The sequence below is a fragment of the Mastigoproctus giganteus genome, chromosome 3, assembly GCF_048544385.1.
Source record: "Mastigoproctus giganteus isolate SK-2022 chromosome 3, ASM4854438v1, whole genome shotgun sequence".
In the NCBI taxonomy this organism is placed as follows: domain Eukaryota; kingdom Metazoa; phylum Arthropoda; class Arachnida; order Uropygi; family Thelyphonidae; genus Mastigoproctus; species Mastigoproctus giganteus.
The window spans coordinates 171,905,392-171,929,954 of NC_143577.1; the positions used below are offsets into that span (position 1 = coordinate 171,905,392).

General features: G+C 37.8%; 1 protein-coding gene across 3 annotated transcripts in view; it reads right to left on the reverse strand.

Annotated features, from left to right (window-relative positions):
* Nucleotides 1–24,563, reverse strand: part of LOC150088410 (1-phosphatidylinositol 4,5-bisphosphate phosphodiesterase classes I and II-like) — a 1,046,313-nt gene that overhangs the window by 234,786 nt on the left and 786,964 nt on the right. For all 3 annotated transcript variants that reach the window (XM_090369498.1, XM_090369497.1, XM_090369499.1), the window contains exons 25-26: nucleotides 15,796–15,864; nucleotides 9,770–9,891 (exon numbers count right to left, since the gene is read on the reverse strand). In XM_090369498.1, the coding sequence (XP_090225624.1) occupies nucleotides 9,770–9,891; nucleotides 15,796–15,864 (191 nt within the window). The remainder of the gene's footprint in view (nucleotides 1–9,769; nucleotides 9,892–15,795; nucleotides 15,865–24,563) is intronic.

A 24,563-nucleotide genomic window follows, 5' to 3' on the forward strand; every position in this document is an offset into this window, starting at 1 on the left:
GTCAACCTATCGGTTGACTTGTTTGGGAATGTATTATTAGAAACTGTGAAGATTCCTTTTTGGATCCTTCTGTTTTTTTGTCTCTTGGGATGGGAAGTGTCAGAGTCAGTTTGGTCTGTCCTTGAACAAGTTGAGCCATGAGGATCAACAGATGGATAATGGTCTTCGTGATCCACATTAGCTCCTTTTAGCCCTTGGCAGAGTAACTTTTCTGACAAGGTTACCGGCCCCACCATGGGGAGTACTAGATGGGGCTTGCATCTCATGAATAATAGATCCTGTAAAATGCTCAACAAATCAGTATATAACATATACCGTTGGTAAAAGCTATCTTTAATGTGATCAAGGGTTATGGCATGAAGTCAGAACACTGTGCTCAATGTGATGCAAAAATTTTCTGGTAGGCATCTGGTGGTGTGGTGGCTTCTCCCAGATCTTTAGAGAGAGAGTTCATAAGTTGGTAAATTGGCATGACAGGGTGCAAGGACTTGCCTTTGTGACTGGGTGATATACGTATTTTCCCATGGTGGCTCAAAAACTGATACCCATAGGGCTGTCAGGCAGGGATTTCAATTTAAAAGCATACTGTAAAGAAACTGCTTGTGTCAGAGAAATACAGATAGTTCATTTGCTTTGACGTAAAGGCTTTGGACAGGAGATATGCAAATTGCTCCAGTGGTCGTCCAGATAGCTTGGTGATGGACTAGATCTAACCACCAAAATGCACTATCTCTAGCAGATAGCATAAAGCTGAGAACCATAATTGAGTTTTGAATGGACAACAGCTCAGTAGATACAAAGAGTACAGCGATCTGCACCCCACGAATGGGCATGAAGGATGTTATATATCCTTTGACACCTTAGCTGACGAATATGTTCTAGAAATGTCAGTTTCTTTTTAAAAATCAGTTCTAGCAATTTAACTTCTGCTAAAATTGGGATGCTGTTTTGGACTAGCCTTAATGAAGATTGTTTGTGACAAAAGCTTACACAAAAAACTGTTCTGCAAGTTCTGCAAAAAAACTTTTCTGCAAAAAAATGAAAATCTGAACCCATTAGCCAAAGACCAAGATGTAAAGTGATCAGTAGCTTTTTTTTTTTTTGCAGTTGACTTTCAATGATCCTCAATATTAGCATTAGCATTAGTAGAGGCATTTGATGCAAGAAAGCAAGCTTATGCAGCATCAGCCAAAAAAAAAAAAAAAAACCCACTTCCACTTCACCCCTCTGTTCGTTCAAAATACCTGTCCAGCTGAGCCTTAAACTTATTTAGGCTATCAACCTCCACCACAAGGGATGGAAGTCTGTTCCACCAACCAACCACCCGCTGGCTAAAGGCAAATTTCCGCACGTCTATCCTACATCTGTCTTTCCTCAATTTGAATTTATGTCCTCTCAGGTGATTATTCTGAGTGAGAGGAAGAATCCCATCAGTATTGAGCATGCTCAAACCATTCAACGCTTTATACACCTCTATCAGATCACCTCGCTGGTGCCTAGTCTCCAGACACTGTAATTTGCAAAACTTAAGCCTTTCTTCATAAGAGCACCCCGTTGTTCCATTCACTAATCTTGTTGCCCTTCTCTGTACTCGTTCCAGCAGCTCTACATCCTTCTTGAAATGAGGCTTCCAGACCTGTATACAGTACTCTAGGTGTGGCCTGACCATTGCCTTATACAATGGAATAATCACCTCCTTATCCCTGCTGGAAAAATTCCTGTATATCATTGACAATACTCCATGAGCTACTCTTGCAGCCCGTCTGCACTGCTCAGAGAATTTCATATCTGCCTGCACAACCACCCCAAGTCCCTTTCATTCTCTACCACTGTCAGTGTAGTACCACAGAGTTGATACGTTGCTCTGGGGTTGCTGTTTCCCATGTGTAGTACTTTACATTTGTCAATGTAAAGTACTACACATTTGTCAATGTAAAGTACTACACATGCCACCTTCATTTGCCACCTCTCAGCCCATCTGCTCAACCTTTCCAGATCCTGTTGCAGCAGCATAGTGTCAGTAGTGTCCTTGACAACCCTGCCAACCTTTGTATCGTCTGCAAACTTGGACATTAAGCTTGATATACCATCATCAATATCATTTATAAATACAAAAAACAATAATGGACCCAACACTGAGCCCTGAGGGACTCCACTAATAACATTAGTCCACGTTGAGCAGTGTCCATTGATTACCACTCTCTGTCTTCTCCCCCTCAACCACCCCTTTATCCATAGCAGCAATTTGCCTCCAATGTCACACTGCTCCAATTTGTGTGGCAGTCTTCCATGTGCAACAGTATCAAAAGCCTTTCTAAGATCCAAGTATATAATATCAAAGTTATTCCCTGCATCCAGTTCTTTTGTGACTGCATCATAGTATCCAATCAAGTTGGTCAGGCAAGACTTCCCCTTAACAAAACCATGCTGTGTCTGAGCTATAACTGAAGTCTTGTCTAAATGATCCTGCAGTGCTTCTTTAACCAGTGCCTCCATTAATTTTCCTGGAACAGAAGTTAAGCTCACAGGTCTATAATTACTTGTGTCAGCCTTTGATCCTCCTTTGTGAATTAGGGTCACATTTGCACATTTCCAGTCTATGGGTACCTCCCCTGAGTCCAAGGAAGCTCTCATAATTATGGCTAAGGGTTTGCTTACTTCCTTTGCTGCCTCCTTTAATATAACTGGATAGATCCCATCCACCCCGGGTGCCTTTCTTGTGTTTATCTTCAACAGTTTCTCCTCCACTTTACTCCCAGTTATTTCAAGATTCTGTAGCTTACTGCTAGAGTTGAATACACCTCTGGCATTCCCCTTGCTGAATAACTCCTCATGTGTGAATGTTGATGCAAAATATTCATTTAGTTTGTTAGCTACCTGAGCAGGATCATCAACAGTTGACCCATCAATATCAAGTGGACCAATCTGATTCATCCCCTTCCTTCTAGAGTTTACATAAGTAAAGAACTCTTTGCTGTTTTTCTTTGCATCCCTTGCCAAGGATTTCTCGTAATCTGCCTTCGCCTGCCTAACCTCCTTTGTAACTTGGTTGCATATCAACTTGTATCTATCATAGGCTTCTGTGTCATGTGTTAATTTGTAAGTATCCCATGCATTTTTCTTCTCTGCCATATGCCTGATTAGTTCATCTGACATCCATATTGTATGAATGACAGAATATCATAAAATCATCAACATAGAGGGCATTGTTTACTATTGGTCAAAGACCAAGCCAAAGACATTAGCCAAAGACCAAGATGTAAAGTGATCAGTAGCTTTTTTTTTTGCAGTTGACTTTCAATGATCCTCAATATTGTATGAATGACAGAATATCATAAAATCATCAACATAGAGGGCATTGTTTACTATTGGTGGGAGTTTATTTTGATGAGAAGGAGTGTGACACTTAGAACAGATCCTTGCAGGACTTCCGCTTCTTGGCAACATCCTTGAGAGAGCATGAATCCTACGCTAAAATCAGGAATTAGAAAAATAGTTTAAAAAAAATGGGAAGATTACCCCAAAGACCAAAGTTATGGGGGTCTTGTAATATGCCAAATCGCCAGGCTGTGTCCTACGCTTGCTAAAACAAAACTTCTACCAAATGCTTGGATTTAAAAGCATCGTGAATGTACGTTTTGAGTCTGACTGAATTATCCAAAGTGGATCTGTTTCTTCAGAAGCCACATTGTGTCCTGGAAAGCAGACCACAGATAACTTGTCAGAGTGATGGGATGATAGGTACCTCGATTTCTAGGATCATTTCCTGGTTTTAGAAAGGCAAGAACAATTGGCTTTCTCCAGGAATTTATTGCCAAGAAAGATCCTATTAAATAAATTTAGATGATCCTCAGATTATCTTGAAAGGTAATTTATAATTTTCTAGTGGATATCATCTGGCCCACAGGACTTGCTCATGTGAGGATGAGCTTAACTCTTTCTGAGTGAAGGGTTTGCATAATTCAAGCCCTTTTGAAGAGAAGTTTAATGCATGCTTCTCACTTTTTTATTTTATGGCCAAGAACTTTGGGAGGGCGGAAATGTTACCACCTCTGGCATGCCCTTGAGTATGCAGGGTGCTCATCTTCACATTTGACACAAGTGGGTTTGGTGGTTGTACATGCATTGCTTTTGTGGTCTTTTGCACTGCACCAAGCACAGGCAGGTGCTCCAAGGTAAGCCATGTGAATTCCTATATTTCTGGAATTTAAAACATCTCAGCTGGTTTGGGATGTATGGTCTTACAATGCAATTTATATACCAGGCTTTAATAAGAGTTTGGAGATGTTAGAGAATTAATGTAAGGATTGGGTTTCTAGTGGGCACTAACTTCCCATTATTATGCATGAAAATTTTTTTAACAGCTATCATAACCTGTGGCTTCGGAGCAGATTTCCTCCTCAGTAACCTCAATGAACCCACCGCTTAATGAATTTTGTCTTCTGTGTGGTAATTGATACCTCTGATTGATGTTGCTTGGAGTAGCTACTCTGAGTGCCTGTTGTTTTAGGTTTCAATTAAGGTCTCCAGAATGAAGCCTCTTAACTGATTTTGGGAAACATGCTAACTCCTCTAAACCCTTCTGTATGAAAAAAGGGAAACATTTTCCCAATATATTTCTCAGTTTGTGAATGTATAATCAACAATCTTGGAGTGGGACCTGACAGTACTTCGGTTCATGGTCTTTTTGCTACATTGGCATTGCCTGTTTCATTGGTTTGGTTTTCAGTTAAGGACTAGGTTGGGGTGTGAAATTACTTTATCAGGATTCACAGTGTTTTTTATTACTGTTCAGTGCCCAGGCTTCCCATCCAACATGGATGCCAAAGGCTACCTAGACACCATACCCATGCTGCTGCCAGCCTGAATTCTGTCCCTCGGACCACGAGGGTAGAGCATGGCATTCACTGTTGATCCTTGCAGGAGAACCCACTATCTGGCCAGGCCTTCCAGGACCACCTGTCTTGTCGAAGCAGTGGCCAAAGTGGTGTGTTGAAGCTAGGCCCCTCAACCACCAGGATCCCCCCTTTCCAAATTTCCACAGATCACAGCACATGGCAAAAACAGCCAGATTCCTATGATGTTAGCCTTTAATCTAGGCTGTGGGCATCAGATCCCAGTGATGCTTATCTGGAAGTCCAGCAATGTCACTGGGATGTCCCACGACCACATATACATGCTGACATCAAAGGGCAGATAAACTGTACCCATAATCCTACCATAATTGGTGGCTTTCCCTTACTGAAAAAGAGGTGGGAAGAAGATAGACAAGATTTAATATGTTAAATCTTGTCATTACTCCACAACATTACTGCCATGAATTATTTTCAGGTAATACAACATATCAGTGTCATACCTATTTCCTTAAATAGTAGTAAGATATATATATATTATTGGTAAACACAGAAACCTATATATGTAGAAATTGTGATGCTGTGTGATGTGAAATTTTAAGAATTATTTTCAAAATGTATGTATAAAACTTGACTGCAAACAGCTAATATATTAATGAAGGTAAAAATCATGTTTGCCATGGTATAATAAATCATAGTATAGATTCACAAATGGGAGGTCACTAAGTTGGTTCCGAACTGAACACAGACACAAGTTAACACTTCTAGCATTTATTTATCTGCAGTTAAAAAATCAACAAACTGTTCCCTTTTATACTTTATATTTAATACTTTACCTTAAGGCAGAAGTGGCTTCAAGTACAAATGATTCGTGTGACAGAATAATTAATTGTTCATTTATTTTGTTTGATTTTATTTTTTATGTCATTTACTGTTTTTATTTTTATTTATTTATTATTTTTTTTTTTATTTTCTTTAATTTAAAATTAGAATGATATATCCAGGCCAGGCTATCCTATAGATCATCTAATAAGTCAACTGCATCTTGGGTACTGCATACGTGTCTGCAAGGAGAAGCCTCATTTTAGGAGAGATGTGGATCTATTGGAACAGGTGTACAGGAGGGCAACGAGATTAGTGAGGAGAAAAAAGATTTAGTTCTGCAAAATGTGGTCTGGCTTTAAATGGATTGAATAAACTCAATCATCATTGAGTTTATTCAATCAGACAGAGAGTGGTAATCAATGGACACTGCTCTTCGTGGGGCAAATTTTATTAGTGGAGTTCCCCAGGGTTCGGTGCTGGGCCCATTGTTGTTTTGTGTATTCATCAATGATATTGATGAAGGTATATCAGGATTAATGTTCAAGTTTGCAGATGATACAAAGGTTGGCAGGGTTGTTAACAGCAGTAAAGACAAGTGTCCTACTCCAACTGATAAGTTGGGCAAATGGGTTGAGAATGGCAACTGAAGTTTAACATTGGCAAATGCAAAGTATTGTATATGGGTAGCAATAACCCACTCAATGAAGTGGAAAGTGAAAAAGACCTGGGGTAATTGTGCAGTCAAATATGAAGTTCGCTGAGCAGTGTAGATGAGCTGCCAGGGCAGGTCACGGAGTCTTGAAAATTATGATATATAGGAATTTTGCTAGCAGGGACAGTGATTATCCCATTATACAAGGCAATGGTCAGGGCACACCTAGAGTACCGTGTACAGGTCTGGAGGCCTCACTTTAGGAAGGATATAGAGTTGCTAGAATGGGTACAAAGAAGGGCAACAAGATTGGGGAGAGAAACAAAGGGGGGGGTGCTCTTACCAAAAAAGGCTTAAGTTCTGCAAATTGCAGCATCTAGAATAGGCACCTGTGAGAAATGAAGACTCGGAAAGCCCCGGGGGAAGATGAAGTTACTGTAGAGTTGTTAAAATTGGGAGGAAGAGACATAACACAAAAACTGGTAAGGCTCTTCACAAAGTGCATTAGAAAAGGTGTGATGCCTAAGCAGTGGAATAATGCAATCATAGTTTTGCTGCATAAGAAAGGAGATAAATCAGAAATTGGAAATTATAGACCAATTAGCTTGTTATCCCACATCTACAAGTTGTTCACAAGGGTCTTTACTAACAGATTAGAAAGAATACTTGATGAGAATCAATCGAAAGAGCAAGCTGGCTTTAGGACAGGATTCTCAACTATGGATCACCTTCACATAATATCACAGCTAATGGAGAAAGCAAATGAATATAAAACACCATTATGCCTGGCATTTGTGGATTATGAAAAGGCATTTGACTCCATACAGCATAAGGCAATGTTTCGGGCACTGCAAAGACAAGGCATTGATACACCATATATTATGATTTTGAAGAAAATATATGAGAGTGCTACTTCCTTTATTAGACTAGACAAAGACAGTAGGAAATTTAAAATTGAGAAAGGAGTTCGACAAGGAGACACAATATCTCCGAAGCTGTTTACTGCTTCCCTTGAGGAAGCTTTCAGAAGATTAGACTGGTCTCAGAAAGGAGTCAATGTGAACGGAGAGTACCTAAACCATTTACGATTTGCAGATGACATTGTGGTCATAAACCATGATCCCAAAGAATTAGAGGAAAATCTTAATCAGTTATGCACAGCTAGTAAGGATTTTGGACTAAAGATGAATATGGCTAAAACAAAAGTAATGATGAACAAGTATGCCACAGAAAGGGAAATAATGATTGAAGGAGCAGTAATTGAAAAGGTGGAGTCATATACTTATCTGGGACAAGTTATTAGCTGTAATAATGATAAATGGCTGGAAGTCAAGAGAAGAATAAATTTTGGATGGATAGCATTCAGGAAATATAGTCACATACTGAAGAGCAATATCCCAGTTTGTCTGAAACGTAAAATAAGGAACCAATGTATACTTCCCACCATGACTTATGGAAGTGAAACTTGGGCACTCACCAAAAGAATGGAAGAGAAGCTGAGAACTACACAGCGAAGAATGGAAAGAATCATGTTGGGAATCAGACAGTTAGATAAGAAGAGAAACACATGGATTAGGCAACAAACTCAAGTAAAGGACATTCTTATCAAAACTAAAGAACTAAAATGGTCCATCTGTCATCATGTCTTTGAAACATGATGACAGATGGACTAAGAAAATAACAGAATGGTATCCAAGAGGAGCTAGAAGAAAACCTGGAAGACAAAGGCGGAGATGGATAGATGAAATTCATGAGTTTGTGGGTAGCAAATGGATGGCCAGTGCTCAAAAGCAGAAGGAACTGGAAAGTTGCTGGAGAGGCCTTCATCCTGAAGTGGATTGAAAATGGCTGAAGATGAGGTGATCTGATTGAGGTGTACAAGGCCTTGAATGGCTTGAGCAAGCTGAATGCTGATGGGATTCTTCCTCTTGCTCAGATTAAGAACCTGAGGAAGCACAGATTCAAATTGAGGAAAGACATTTGTAGACTAGATGTGCAGAAATTTGCCTTTAGCCAGCGGGTGGTTGATTGTATTGGTATTTTTTGGGCACAAGTGCAACTAGGGCCAAAATGTGCCTGTTCTTATGACATATTTTTATATAAAACTTCGTTCCAGTTTGTAATCATAGAAAATCATATATTTATATCTGCTTAAGAAAGGTAAATAGTTCATTTAAATTTGCATTGTTTCCAATAATATGGGCAAGTGATAGAGGCTCTTTCAGGTTGATTGGTGGAACAGACTTCCATCTTTGGTTGTGGAAGTTGACAGCCTAAATAAATTTAAGGCTGAGCTGGACAGGCATTTGGAATGAATGGAGGGGTGAAATGGGTTTTTTTTTTTTTTTTGGCTGATGCTGCATAAGCTTGCTTTCTTGCATCGTATGCCTCTATTAATGCTAATGCTAAATAAATTTTTTGGCAATGTGAGTAGCAATGCATTCTAACTCCTTTTCAGACGACATAGACAATGGGACATAAATTAAATTGAAAAGGGAGGACTGAAGGACAAATGTGTAAAAATTTGGTTTCAGCCAGAGAGAGTAACTGATTTTTGGAACAAACTTCCATCGATGTTGGAGAAGTAAGTAGTCTGAATAAATTCAAGGAAGAACTAGACAAACTATTACAGAAATGGACAGGTGATGTTGAAGTGTTTTTTTTTTTTTTTTTTGTTTTTTTTTTTGGTAATGCTGTATAAGCTTGCTTTAATACTAGGCTCAATCTGGTATGTAAGTGTTGCTTGGATTAGCTAAAATATGTGCATTTGCAATGAACTACTGGCACTCATAATTTTCATTATTCTTAATGAATAATTTTTCCATAAGCTGTGGATACAGGAGATGTATATCTCTCAGTGCTTCAGGGTGCAAATTGTGTAAATTTGCAGTTGTCCTATTGACCACTGATTCAAGCTATCTTAGAAATTTCACTAGTGATTTACTTCGGCAACAGGCATACAATAACTTTCCTTGCGCCACTTTTCTCCTTAAATTTCACAGAAAACAAATATTTCAATAGGTAAGCAGGGCTTCAATTATAAGAACATTAAGGGGAAAAGCTGGAAATGAAAAAATTGCATATTATTCAGAGGTATTTGCTGATTAATATAGCTTGCCTTGCATCAGTTATCTCTTGGAATTTTAAAGGTAACAGACTTTTAAACAGGTAAGCAATCCTTCAATTAAATTCGGACCACTATTTTAAAACTTTTGTATAAGAACCTTATAGGAGAAAATATTGGAATGAAAAAAACTGTATCAGAGGTGTTTACTAACAGAGATGCCCATTAAAAGATGGTTTACTGTATATGTAAATACCAAAAAAGGTTTTAGAAAGTATTAAGTACTTAAATTATAAATGGTATCACATTTAAAATAAACTTAGAAAATATTAAATTCAATTCAATATTAATTCAGCATCAGAATTATCAATATACCTTTTCATGTTTTCTTTTTATAGCTTGCAGATCTTTTTCAAATTTTGTTACAACTTTCTGAACAATTCGATGTTCCTTTATTTTGTTTAATGATTCGGCTTTTACATCTGCCTCTGGAGACTCTGATTGCGAGGGAAGGGGGAAGAGAAAAAAAAAAACAGGTTTACTATAAATTAACTAGGCACACCAGTCAAAATGATGGGCATTTCCAAATCACTGAAATCTTCATTCATTATATTTATTCTATTTTTATTTTATTTTGATCCAGTGAAGATATAAAAAATATAAGCCAATGTAATGCCCCAAAACGAAACATTATAGACAGAACGAAAGTGGATGGATATAATTTATAATTAAAACTAATAATAAAATATTTTGATCATGAATTAATAAAATTTAATCTGTAATAAATACAATGGGTATTTGCCATAAAACAAAAATTAGTAATACTGATGAGGCATGTAAGAAACATTACACTACATAATAATAAAATAAAAGAAACTTAGCTTCACATAGCAGATCAAGAATTATTACATGATTTATATGCTATATCAAATCTAACAGAAGAACAAACAAGTAGCAGTAATGCTGATGATTCACATAAGACATAATATTGCTATAGTAAAACAAAAGACACTTCAACATTATATAGTAGCAGATCAATAATCATTTTAGTAAAATTTACTAAAAGTAATTAATTAATAAAATAATTCTAAAATTTACTAAAATAATTCAAGCTTTTACTAAAATTTTAGAATTATTTTAATTAAATTTTACTAAAAATTACTAAAAGTGTAAAAAATTACAGAAAGAAATTATTAAAAAATCTAAACACAAAAAAGTTTCATATTGGTAATAAGATCAAACTTTATTTACCTAAATTTAATGAAAGGCCATTTAAAGGCTAACACTGGGGTGAAAAGATTTTTAGGAATGAAAATTTGGACAAAACATATTCTGAAAAAGAAAAATCAGGAAATTTCTCGAACTCATCTATAAAGGCTAGGGTGATGCCAGTTTTACTGCTCTTGCATTTTTAATGTGCCTTAATGTTAAAATGTTAATATTATTTCATAAAATAACAGTGTCCAAAAAGATCTAAAATTTTATTTTTGGTTCAAGTGAAATTACCAATCAGTTAACTGTAGGAACACAAATCCAAATCCAGGTAAAATTATCAAGTTTTACATAAGAAAACATTAACTATAGGAACACAAAAATTAAAATACATTTTACATTAAAAAAATCAGATAATCCTATTCATGAATATTGATCATTACTATTGCTATAATCAATATTCATGATTATCAGATACTGCTGGTCTTCAATAGATCCTGTTTTGTTTAGAAGATTTTCTCTTTTATAACAAAGTTAAAAATTCTAAACATGTTAATTTGTAATCAGTTGCTACTTACAGAATTGCTTTCAGATGAGAGACTTCTACTCAATTTCATTCTCCTGTCCAGAGTATCTTCAAAGAAAATAGTTTGGCATGATATTAAGAAATTAAAGAAAGAGAGAGAGAGATTTGAAGGTCCCAAGTGTTTGAATTCCATCTCAACAGGATGATCTTTTGACTTTTTTTTTTTTTTTTTTCACTATACAGCCAAGTTGGTTCAGGCAATGGTTGCATGACTTTATCTCCAGGAAACCAGATTTTTCTGTCCAGAAAACTGACCAAAGAAGCCATGATATTACAAGCACAATATGTTGATACATCATAGATCTAGTCACTTTGGCACTTAATAAAGGCCACTACCACCTTTTGAGTATTGCTTTATTTTATTACATGTTTTTAAAGAATGGTACCTATCCTTCTTCTTCTCAGCGACTCTAAGAAAATGGGTGACAAAAGTTCGGTAGCTATTTTAATTCTTCATTGTAATACTATTTAGAAAAAAAAAGGGAGAGGGAAACTGGTTTGGAAAAATTTGAGGTCAGCACCATGTAACTACGGCCTATGTTAACAGGAGGACGCAACATCTAGACAATAGCTCTCAGGGGTTGATGCTGGTAAAATAGTAGTTCACAGCAAAGGAATGGTGCATTTACTGTTTGCATCCAGAAAGGCTTGACACAAAAGTAGTACACAAAATAATAACAGTTCACAGTCTGGATGCAAACAGCAAATACACCACTCCTTTGCTGTGAACAAAGGAGTGGTGTATTTGCTGTTTGCATCCAGACATTGCAAAGGCTTGACATGGGTTTTGCCCATACTGGCAAAAGTGAGGTCTGCCATGAGGTACCCAAAAGAGTATTTGATTTAAGTCTCCCATGATGAGAAAGGAGGGGGGGGGGGGGCAGATTGGTAGTTTTGCCTCTGTAAGTTTGCTTGCTTTCTTCAGTTGAAGTAAATTTTTATATCGCCATGACCACTATGTGCATTACTTAAAAATGTCACTCATATTGTGCATTCAACTTCATCACCTGGCAATTTTTTTTTTTTTTTTTTTGGTTAAATGTCCATTTCTTCAAATATTGTTCATCATAAATGCATTTACACATAGGAATTTTATTGAATAGGAAGAAAATAAAAGATGTCATGCTCTAACTTTATCAATAATTATAAAAGATTTCTGCTTGCTGGATTATTGAAGACATAAAAACAGTACAGGAACTCCTCGACTTACGTAATACTTGACTTACGGAAATTCGATTTTACATAAGTTTTTGCTGGCCAGTGCAAACTGAGCAGCAGCATACTAATCGGCTGAAGATGTCGATTCTGGCAATGATAATTGAGAGGTAAAACTTACTGACGTTATGACTGTCTCCTCTATTTTTTTGTAATTTTATAATTTTGAAATTTTTTAAATTGCATGCTTTTGTAATTTTTCCTGCGCATGAGATAAAAAAATTGAATAAATACAATAAATATTTCTATTTACATGTTTGCTGAACATTTCTTTTTTGATTCAATCAATTCAGCGAGCACAGTTGCAAGTGCTGCACAAGCACGGGTGAAATTCCGGCTTACGTAAAATCTGATTTAAGTAGCGTTCTGCGGAACACAACCCTTACGTAAGTTGGGGAGTTCCTGTATATGATGTCGATAAAAGTACATGAGCAAGTAGAACATACATTTCTTATTACATGTATCGGAACATCTTCACACTTCAACAATGTTAGATGTAAAATGTACAAGTTCTGCTATTTATTACAACAATGTTAACTACCATTCTAAATTAATAAAATTATATATTATTAAATTTAACATTGTATATTTAGTTCAGAAAAATAGCTTATCTTCTTAAGATGAAAATAAAAACAACAGCATTCACAAAACATTTTTAGGGATACTAAGACATTACACCCAAAATCAGGATCTGGTCACCATAGGTTATAGCTAATTTTAATTAGAGATCAGCAGGGAAGAGAAGGGTAGGGAGAGGGAAAGAGAGGTTGTATAAATAATTTATTAGTGGCACTGAATCATTTTTTAAAATTAGTTCAGTTCTTTGGGTTAAGTTTTTCAGAAATAAGAGGATTGCAGCTTTAGTTCTGATACTCAGGAAGTTCGCAGCAATAAATCCAATATATATATATTTATTTAGAGATTACATGCTATCATTAAATAAGGTCAGTGATAGGTATCTGGGCTTGGAAGTGCGAAAGCAAAGGGGCAAGAAAGGCATGAATCATTCTCCTTCCCCAACATTTCCTTTCATAGAGTGGAGAGCCTTTTTCTGAAACTTAAAACATTATATTGAGTACACACCAGCATGTTAATCACTTAACCACAACTGGCCTTTATGAAAGGCAAAATTTCAATATTCTTATTTGGTTTTTGTTCCATTTATTATAAGTACTATAAATTGACTAATAATGCACCCAACTCTTGATTTGAAAAAATAGTTTTGTGCATGATTGTTATATAGTTATAGGTTATAGTTAAATCATTAATATTTGGCCTTATTTCCAGTTACAAAGGGCCTTTTTTAAAGCTACTGAAAAGATAATACAGACAATAAAGAAAAGCTGTCTATAATATTATCACAATCAAAGAAAATACATTAACTATATTATATATTGGTTAATAGAATTGGTAAATTTTTATTCCTTTCTTATAAAGTAAATACTAAGTAAAAATAAACTGAAAGCAAAAATATACCTCTCTCACTATAAAACGTAACAGAATAGGCATGTCTTGTTAGCCTGAATGGAAATCTATAAGTCCAGATTGATCCATGTCAATTTGTTGTACGAGATTTTGATGCATGACAATTCAATGCATGCAACAAGTAGGTGCATGGCAGGTCAGTGTCTATGACAATTCGGTGCAAGAAAGTTTGGTGTAACAGACAATTCATGAGCAACACTTAGCATTAGAGGCATATGATGCAAGAAAGCAAGCTTACACAGCATCAGCCAAAAAAAAAAAAAAAAAAAAACTTCCCCATTTCACCCATCCATTCGCTCCAAATGTTTGTCTAGTTCTGCCTTAAATTTATTTCAGCTGTTCACCTCTACAGCAACAGATGGAAGTTTGTTCCAGAAATCAACCACCCGTTGGCTAAAGGCAAATTTCCACACATCTACCTACAACTAACTGTCTTTCCTCAATTTGAATTTATGTCCCCTCAGGCAATTAATCTGGGCAAGAGGAAGAATCCCATTAGCACCGAGCTTGCTCAACCTATTCAAGGCCGTATACACCTCAATCACATCACCTCGCAGGTGCCTAGTCTCCAGACACTGTAATTTGCAAAACTCAAGCCTTTCTTCGTAAGAGCAATCCAACATAAGAGCATTTCAATGTATGTGACAATTTGGTGAATGATAACTGTGGCTATGACAATTTGACAAGAACAACAGTTTAATGTATCACACAGAGATCAGAAATTAACAAAATCAATGAAGCAAAAATGTTTAGAAAACAAGACAAATTTTTGCAATTTAGAAAGTATGAATGCAGAAATTTAGAAAAAGAAAATAAAATTTTTATCCATTTATTTTGTATAAAGGGCTCGTGCAAATCCTTCTCATTAGCAGGTTGGAAAGTGAGTACATGCCTATTTCAGCAAATCATTCCATATTGAAACATCTTTGATCCAGATAAGCTTATTTAATAGTTTTTTTTTTTTTTTTTTTTAATATACCTACTCAGTTGAATCTGCCATGGGCTGTGGTGAAAATGCCTCACTGGGAAAGAGCACTTTCCATGTAGGGGACTCGTACTCCAATTCTGACCCCTACACAATCTCCAGGGAAATTTACTCTCCACAGTACTAGTCTACTACTAACTTCTTCAATAAAAACTATAGTGTGAGTTACAAACTGAATGTCAAAAATGGCATCCATTAATGGTCTCTACTTTTGGTCTTTAGAACAATGCCCCCATGTGGTGTATTTCCTAAAAAATGCAACTTACAGAAGTGAAAGTAAAGTGCAAACAAGGTTCCCTTATATCCCAATCTTTAACCTGTCTGTGGCACATTTTAACAGGATCTCACTTAGCATGCATTAAAAAATGAAGGTGGATAGTATGCTCCATCAAAAATATAAAATACCACGAATATTATTGCGATCACTAAATCTTTCAACATTTACAGCACAGCATGTTAAAAGTTTCCATTTTCTGTCTTGCTTTGCCATACACTGAATCCTCCCAAAGAATTCAACAAATCAGCATACATACCAAATTGTCATAGCCACAAATTACCTTTCATCAAACTGTCATATACAGTGAAAAAATGCCATTTGCCAAATTGTTGCATACAGCTAAATGTCATTCACCAAATTGTCACATATAGTGAAATGTCATTCACCAGATTATATTATACATCAAACTGTCACACATGAAATCGTCACATACGGTGAACTGTCATGCACCTGAACTGTTGTAAAATTAATTGTCTTGCAACACATTGACATAATCCTGTCCAGATTTCCAAAAAAATAATACAGTGGTCATTATCAGAACTATAGATATTTAGAAATGCTGTGCTTAACAACAAAAAATTTTATTAGGCTATAAACAAAGTCATATTACTGAAATCAAAATACATTAAGCAAGTTATTACCTAATAATGAAAGTGGCTTTTCTTGAGGAATATCATCAGACAGACTCCCAACTGACTGATTCAATTTTTCTGTTAAAAATAAAATAATAATAAAAGTTTATACTGTGTTTCTCATTTTTTTTTATTCAGTAAAAATTATTTTTAATAAAAGTGGAATGTCAAAAAGTCAGTATTCCAAAAGTCAGACTGCTAAAGAATATTACTTTTATTCAAGAAATTTGAAAAGCATAACTGGGCAAATTTCTTGAAGTTAACAGTATTGTATCTTTGTCTTCCAGCTTTGAGTGAAACTTATCTGCAAAGCACCCTTCTGTGTGTACCAATAAGATACCAGAAAATGTGGGTGACTACAAGTACTTGCTCTGCTTATTGGTAAATTTTCTCATGAATTCAGCACCTTCCCCAGCCCTTATTTCATGCCATTTTCTGTTTTTCAGTTATCATAGTGCATCAAAAAAGAGTCTCCAACATTTCATTAAAGGTATTTGATTTGAAGTGCAATTCAAGCATCACTGATCACATTTCATCATCAGTGTAATTGCCCACTTTTCAGTCTTTCCTGACCTTGCAAGCTATTGTATGTACAGTTCATAAACACACATAAGATGGGATGATGTAGGTGATGATGATATTCTAATAGTAAAAAACAATTAAATTAGGGTAAATGATATAGTATTAGTAGTGAAAAATAATGCATAAATAAAGGTATTTTTTACTTATATGGAAGTAAGATGCAGCTACAAACATGCCTGTATCAAACAGGGGACCTTTTCGCCTTTCGCTGTATTCAGCTTCGGGAGCATCCTTTTTGCCATCCAACAATAATCAGTTAACATGATGGCACTCCATTTGCTTTTGTATCTTTATTCATCGCTGAGATGTCTTGATGGAAGCATCCACCACGTTGATGGCAAAACAGCTTGGCGGGAATAAATCCAGGTGTGAGTGCAAGAAATGCATCTTCAATGATATGTTGTATACCCCATTTTTTCATAAGAAGTATAGTGTTGATGGTAATGTGGGTGAAACCAGCTGGAAAACAGCACATTTCAAACTCATCCTGAAAATCCCAACTAAACCACCTGAACAACCAAACTTTTACCGTCCCATAGCGGTGTTATCAACACTAAGTAAACTCCTGGAAAGAATACTACATTGAAGAATACTCAGCCACTACAAAGCAGCTAACCTGGAGTCACCCAAACAATATGGGTTCAAACCCGGACTCTCCACCATCGAGGCAATCTGGAACCTCTTAGAAAGTGCAGCACAATGTAATGAAAAGTACTTCCTGGTAATCGCGGTCGACTTCGCCGGGGTGTTCGCCAAGCGTCCTTGGCCACCCTCTGGTGGCCAAGCGTCCTTGGCAGATGCCACAAGGCAAAAATCCCCATGAATTTATATAATTTCATTAGATCCTACCTCTCTAACAGAAAAATTAGGGTAATGGCACCATTCGGGAACCTGACAATGTTGGTCTGCAGTGGCTGCCCGGAGGGATCTATCCTGGGGCTGCTCCTGTGGAACACTGTTTTTTGATGAATTCCTGGCACTCGACTTGGGTGATGTCAATGCAAGCTTTGGCAGATGATCTTGTCCTAATGGTGGCAGCGAGCTCTAGATCACAGTTAAAAGCCCGTGCAAACCACGCACTGCAAGTAATCCAGGACTGGGCAAACCTGCATATACTGGAGATTTTCCTGACCAAAACAAACTCCATTCTGCTGAGAGGAACACTCAACATCAGACGGAAGCCCCAAATAAAAGTAAGGGGAAGAACAGTCAAACTCGTAAAACAGAAATACCTAGGCATTATCCTAAATTCCAACCTGTCTGTTAAACATCACTTCTTATATCTGAAGGAGAAGCTGAGAAAATATGCAGCACTAGTGGTCAGAGTAATGTGCAGAGACTGGGGACTAAACAAAAGAACATTATCCCTCTACTATAAAGCAATTTTGTCCCAGCAATTACTTATGGAGCCCCAATATGGTATGCCAAAGCAAGAACTACGATAAATAAAAGAATCCTTAAAACGATTCAGCAAAACGTACTCCTCACCATCACCAGAGCATGTAACACGGCGAGTACCTGTGCGCTGCAGGTCCAGGCAGGAACTCCCCCTCTGGACCTGGAGGTGGTGAGATGTGGATTGATGTACTACCTGGCAAAGGGAACACCAATCACATTTGGCACTTTTATACTGAACCCTACAATAAACAGAAAAATAGAAAATCATGGAACACCTGAAAAAAACTTAGCAGAGGAAATGGCAAGACGACCAAGGGTGAAGTTGCACGAAAATGTATACCCCATGTAGACAAGGCCTATCCAAAGGCCCCTCAAATGGTTCTACCCAGGATTGAATGCCACCTTCCTCCTGATGGACCATGGGACCTTTAATGCAAAACTGAATGCACTCGGACTAACCGAGGACCCAACTTGCACCTGTGGCAATATGGAAATCTGGCAACATATCATGCACAAATGTGAATGCTATGAGAAACAAAGATCAGTACTCATCACCAGAATAAAGTTTGTACCAAAAGACAAAGGGCATCACCCCCTGGATTTGGAAGATGAGTACATTGCGTTCAGCCGCTACACCCAGGACATCTTTAACAGATGAAAAATGGAAATTGCTATCCGCAACAACTAATACAGAAAATCTGAATAGAAGAACTCCACTGAGACTAACCAAGGAGGGGACATTCAAGACTACAGCATCAAAAATGGACATACCGCATGACTACAACTGATCAGAGGAAATTACCAACAAAGACACCACTCCATCTATGACCAGGTGCAAAAGGCCAGGACTGATGCTCTCCAACGAATACAACTACCTGAAATGACATCAAAGTAGTACTACAAACTGACTTGAGTCATCACTCCTCTCCCTGACCCCATGAGATGAACACAAGACTAGTGAGACACTCAACCAAGACTGTGCCCTACCTGAAGTGACACTGAACTGGACAACCAAAAATGACAGTGACTGCAGCTACGCTGCCACCTTGCCTTTTGGCGATCTGGGTTGGACACCTAGTCTGGCCCACTTGCTCTATGTGTATGAAGCCATCCAACTTTAGATTGCAAAAACTACTACACACACACGCACACATACACAACGTGCTTATACCTGAAAGTGTAACAGAGTGTCATCTGACACCAAAGAAAAAGCAAGTTAAATGTGCAGTTGAAATCTAAGCATGTTTTACAATTCCCAACTGGCGAATACAGTTTACTCCATGTTGGAATGAAAATGAAACTTTAGCATTAGCATTAGCATTAGCATTAGCATAGGCATTTGATGCAAGAAAGCAAGCTTATGCAGCATCAGCCAAAAAAAAAAAAAAAAAAAAAAAAAAGTAACATAAATAAATAAAAATAACCACTTCCACTTCACCCCTCTGTTCGTTCGAAATACCTGTCCAGCTGAGCCTTAAACTTATTTAGGCTATCAACTTCCACGACAAGGGATGGAAGTCTGTTCCACCCACCAACCACCCGCTGGCTAAAGGCAAATTTCCGCACATCTATCCTACATCTGTCTTTCCTCAATTTGAATTTATGCCCTCTCAGGTGATTTTTCTGAGCAAGAGGAAGAATCCCATCAGCATTGAGCATGCTCAAACCATTCAAGGCTTTGTACACCTCTATCAGATCACCCCGCTGGTGCCTAGTTTCCAGACACTGTAATTTGCAAAACTTAAGCCTTTCTTCGTAAGAGAACCCCTTTGTCCCATTCACCAATCTAGTTGCCCTTCTCTGTACTCATTCCAGCAGCTCTACATCCTTCCTGAAATGAGGCCTCCAGGCCTGTATACAGTACTCTAGGTGTGGCCTGACCATTGCCTTATACAAGGGAATAATCACCTCCTTATCCCTGCTAGAAAAATTCCTATATATCATTGACAATACACCATGAGCTACTCTTGCAGCTCGTCTGCACTGCTCAGAGAACTTCATATCTGCCTGCACCACCACCCCCAGGTCCCTTTCATTCTCTACCACTGTCAGTGTAGTACCACAGAGTTGATACGTTGCTCTGGGGTTGCTGTTTCCCATATGTAGTACTTTACATTTGTCAATGTTAAACTTCATTTGCCACCTCGAAGCCCATCTGCTCAACCTTTCCAAATCCTGTTGCAGCAGCATAGTGTCAGTAGTGTCCTTGACAACCCTGCCAACCTTCGTATCGTCTGCAAACTTGGACATTAAGCCTGATATACCATCATCAATATCATTTATAAATACAGAAAACAATAAAGGCCCCAATACTGAACCCTGAGGGACTCCACTAATAACTTTAGTCCACGATGAGCAGTGTCCATTGATTACCACTCTCTGTCTTCTCCCCCTCAACCACCCCTTTATCCATAGCAGCAACTTGCCTCCAATGCCACACTGCTCCAATTTGTGCAGCAGTCTTCCATGTGCAACAGTATCAAAAGCCTTTCTAAGATCCAAGTATATAATATCAAAGTTATTCCCTGCATCCAGTTCTTTTGTGACTGCATCATAGTATCCAATCAAATTGGTCAGGCAAGACTTCCCCTTAACAAAACCATGCTGTGTCCTTCTTATGGTCTTCTCTGATGAGAATCCGAAACCATTGGCCATTGCCAAGATATTTAGGTGATCAGTGATTTTTTCCCAGTCATGTAACTCTCATGTTGCATGACTGGAGAAAAATGCTGAAACCATCAACATACAGTGCACCCTTCAAGGTGAAGGAGGTTGTTCAGTAATAGAGTTTACTTTAATGTCAAAAATTGTAACACTTAAAACAGATCCTTGTGGTTACTTACTCTTCTTGACAAAATGATAGAGGGTGGATCCTACTTGAACTTTGAAAAAATGAGAAGATAAAAAGTTTTTAATAAAAACAAGGTGGCGTCTAAGACCAAGGTTGTAAATATCTTTTACAATACCAAATCTGCAAGTTGTGTCATACACTTTCACCATATCAAAGAAGATTGACACTAGGTGCTCTCTTTTAAGGAAAGCATTTTGAACAGATGTTTCCATTCTAATTAAGTGATCCAATGTGGACCTATTCTTTTGGAAGCCGCATTTTGATTTTCATTTTGAGAGAGAGAAGGCCATTTGATTATAAGTAACCATAAAAGACGAGCATTGACCATTCTCTCCAATAATTTACACAAGCAGCTAGTCAGAGCAATAGGGCAGTAATTTGTTGAAAGTTTAGGATCTTTGCCTTACTTAGCAAAAGCAGGAATAATTGCCTTGTGCCAGGCTTCTGGAAACTGCTCTTCTAGGAAAATTCTGTTGTATAGGAAGAGCAGGTGGTCCATGGATTTTGGTGAAAGGTGTTTGATAATTTCGTAATGGATATCATCTGGTCCAATAGTGGAGCTCTTGTGAAGGCAAGTGCTGTTTTTAGCTCGTGGAGGGTAAAAGGCCCATTATATGGGTGGAAGCCCTTTGATGTAAAATTCAGGGCCTGTTTTTCACTTTTGTGTTTAAGGACAAGAAACTCATGGGAGTAAGATGATGTTGCTGAGATGTTAGCAAATGTTTCCCCAAGAGCATTGGCTATTGGGGAAACATTTGCTATATGCGAGAAGACAGAGGGTGGTAATCAATGGGTGCTGCACTTCTTGGACTAATGTTATTAGTGGAGTCCCACAGGGTTCGGTGTTAGGTCCACTGTTGTTTTGTATATTTATCAATGATATTGATGAAGGTATATCAGGCTTAATGTCGAAGTTTGCAGATGATACAAAGGTTGGCAGGGTTGTTAATGACAGTAATGGCAGTCTGCTACTGCAACAGGATCTAGAAAATTTGGGCAGATGGGCTAAGAAGTGGCAACTGAAGTTTAACCTTGACAAATGCAAAGTACTGCATATGGGTAGAAATAACCCCAGAGAAACGTACCAACTGTGTGGTACTACACTTAAGGTGGTAGAAAATGAAAAAGACCTGGGAGTAATTGTGCAGTCAGATATGAAGTTCTCTGAGCAATGCAGACAGGCTGCCAGGGCAGGTCATGGGGTTTTGTCAATGTATATAGGAATTTTGCTAGCAGGGAAAAGGAGGTGATTATCCCTCTGTATAAGGCAATGGTCAGGCCATGCCTTGAGTACTGCGTACAGGACTGGAGACCTCATTTTAGGAAGGATGTAGATTTGCTTGAGCAGGTACAGAGAAGGGCAACAAGATTGGTGAGGGGAATGAAGGGATCCTCTTACCAAGAGAGGCTTAAGTTCTGCAAATTGCAGTGGCTGGAGACTAGGCACCTGCGCGGTGATCTGATTGAGGTATATAAGGCCTTGAATGGATTGAGCATGCTGAATTCTGATGGGATCCTTCCACTTGTTCAGATTACGAACCTAAGGGGGCATAAATTCAAATTAAGAAAAGACAGATGTAGAATAGATGTGCGGAAATTTGCCTTTAGCCAGCGGGTGGTTAACTGCTGGAACAAACTTCCATCTGTCGTTGTGGAAGTTGATAGCTTGAATAAATTTAAGGAGGAACTGGACAGGCATTTGGAGGGAATGGTGTGATTTTTTTTTTTTTTTTTGGCTGATGCTGCATAAACTCATAAATTTGCTTTCTTGCATCACATGCCACTACTACTACTACTACTACTACTACTACTACTACTATTGCAGTAGAGTCTGCAATGGATGCACTAACGATCATTATATTCCCGAACCGATGACGGGTTCATTGTACTTTCCCTTCATTTTCTGCACTTTTTCTCAGACCACCTTAGAGCTGGTTGCCTGGTTGATAGAAGATGTAAAACGGATCTGGGATTCTTTTCCACTTTGACATCGGATGTTTTAGCATGTACACATGCTATGAGACTGGCTGTGGTGGGATATCAGCAGAATATCCTCCATGCTTTGTTTTGCACTTTTTTTGCTGCTGTGCATTTGGAATTCCACCATGGTTAGGGAAATGGTAGAAACTGGGTGGATGTCCTTGGAATTGAATTGCAGCAGATACGTTGACGATACTTTCTGTGATGTATGTGACTGCATCATTGATAGGGTCCTGAATTGACTGTAGTCACGTCAAAATTTGACAGATCTTGAAAATACCAGTCAGCCTGATCAGTTTTCCACCATGGTAACGTAAAGGGAAGATGGACTGCCACTATGTAAGCAGGTTATCATGGGGAAGTGATCACTTCCATAAGATCACTTCTATTAGAATAAGTAGCGACCTGGAGCAAGGGGTGCCGGGGGTTTCAGGGACTGATGGCAGTCATTGTGAAACAGGTGGATATATGGGATGTGTTAGGGTAACTAAGAATAAGAATAGGTGCATCTATACTTGCATGTATACCAATGTCAGAAGTATAGTAAATAAATTTGATAAATTTGAAGTGCTGGTTAAGACATCAAAGGCGGATACTGTTGGGATAGCAGAGATGTGGTGTCATACAGATATAAGGAATGCAGAACTGGAATTTGGGGAGTACAATGTGTACAGAAAGGTTAGACAGGATAGGAAGGGAGGAGGGGTTATGCTATTAGTTAAGAAAAACATAAAATCAAAAGAAGTGCATCCAGCTGATATAGATGAACAGTGCACTGTTGAGTCAGTTTGATGTTACATAAGCACTGCAAAAGCTAAAATAAGAGTAGGGGGTGTGTTATAGGCCTAATGACTCGAATGAGTACAATGAACAATTGTACAGAGAAATAGAGTGGGCTAGTATATCAGAATTTCTTATAATGGGGGGATTTTAACTTCCCAGATATTGACTGGAACATGGAGGTTGGTCACTCACACACTAGTAAGACTTTTTTGGATTTACTGGATGATTGTTTTCTGCAGCAGCATGTTCGAGAGGCAACCAGAGAGGGTAATCCCCTTGATCTGGTTATCAGCAGTGATCATTCGTGTATTACAAATTTGTAGATAAAAGTACCACTAGGTGGCAGTGATCACAGTGTACTGATGTGGGATTTATTTAAAGATATAATTACCATCAGGGGTAAAGGAAAGAGTTTTTGCTTCCGTAAAGGTGAGTACAGTGGTCTCAGACAGGTTTTAAATTCTGTACAGTGGGATCAACTGTCGATGTTACCAACAGTAAATTCTAAGTGGGAAGCATTCAAGGAATTAATTGTGGATGCTACTAAAAGTTTCATACCTATTAAGAAATATTGTTCAAGGTTTAGGCCTAAATGGTTATCAAATGAACTAATGAGACTCGTGACAGAGAAGAAAAATGCATGGGATGCATATAAATTATCAAGCGACTCAGACGCCTATGGCAGATATAAGCTAGTCTGTAATCAGGTCACAAAGGAGGTTAGGCAGGCAAAGGCACATTACGAGAAATCTTTGACAAAAGATGCTAAGAAAAACAGCAAGGATTTCTTTACTTATATAAACTCTAAAAGGAAGGGGATGAATATGATTGGTCCACTTGATATTGATGGTTCGACTGTTGATGATCCTGCTCAGATAGCAAACAAACTGAATGAGTATTTTGCATCTACATTCACACATGAGAAGTTATTAAGGTTTGAAAATGGCAGAAGGTTATCAAATTGTAGCAGGGTGTTTAATGATTTTGTAATAACTGAGAGTAAAGTGGAGGAGAAATTGTTGAAGTTAAACATAAGAAAGGCACCTGGGATGGATGGGATCTATCCAGTTATATTAAAGGAGGCGGCAAAGCAACTAAGCAAACCCTTAGCCATAATTATGAGAGCATCCTTGGACTCAGGGGAGGTTCCCACGGACTGGAGATGTGCAAATGTATCCCCAAT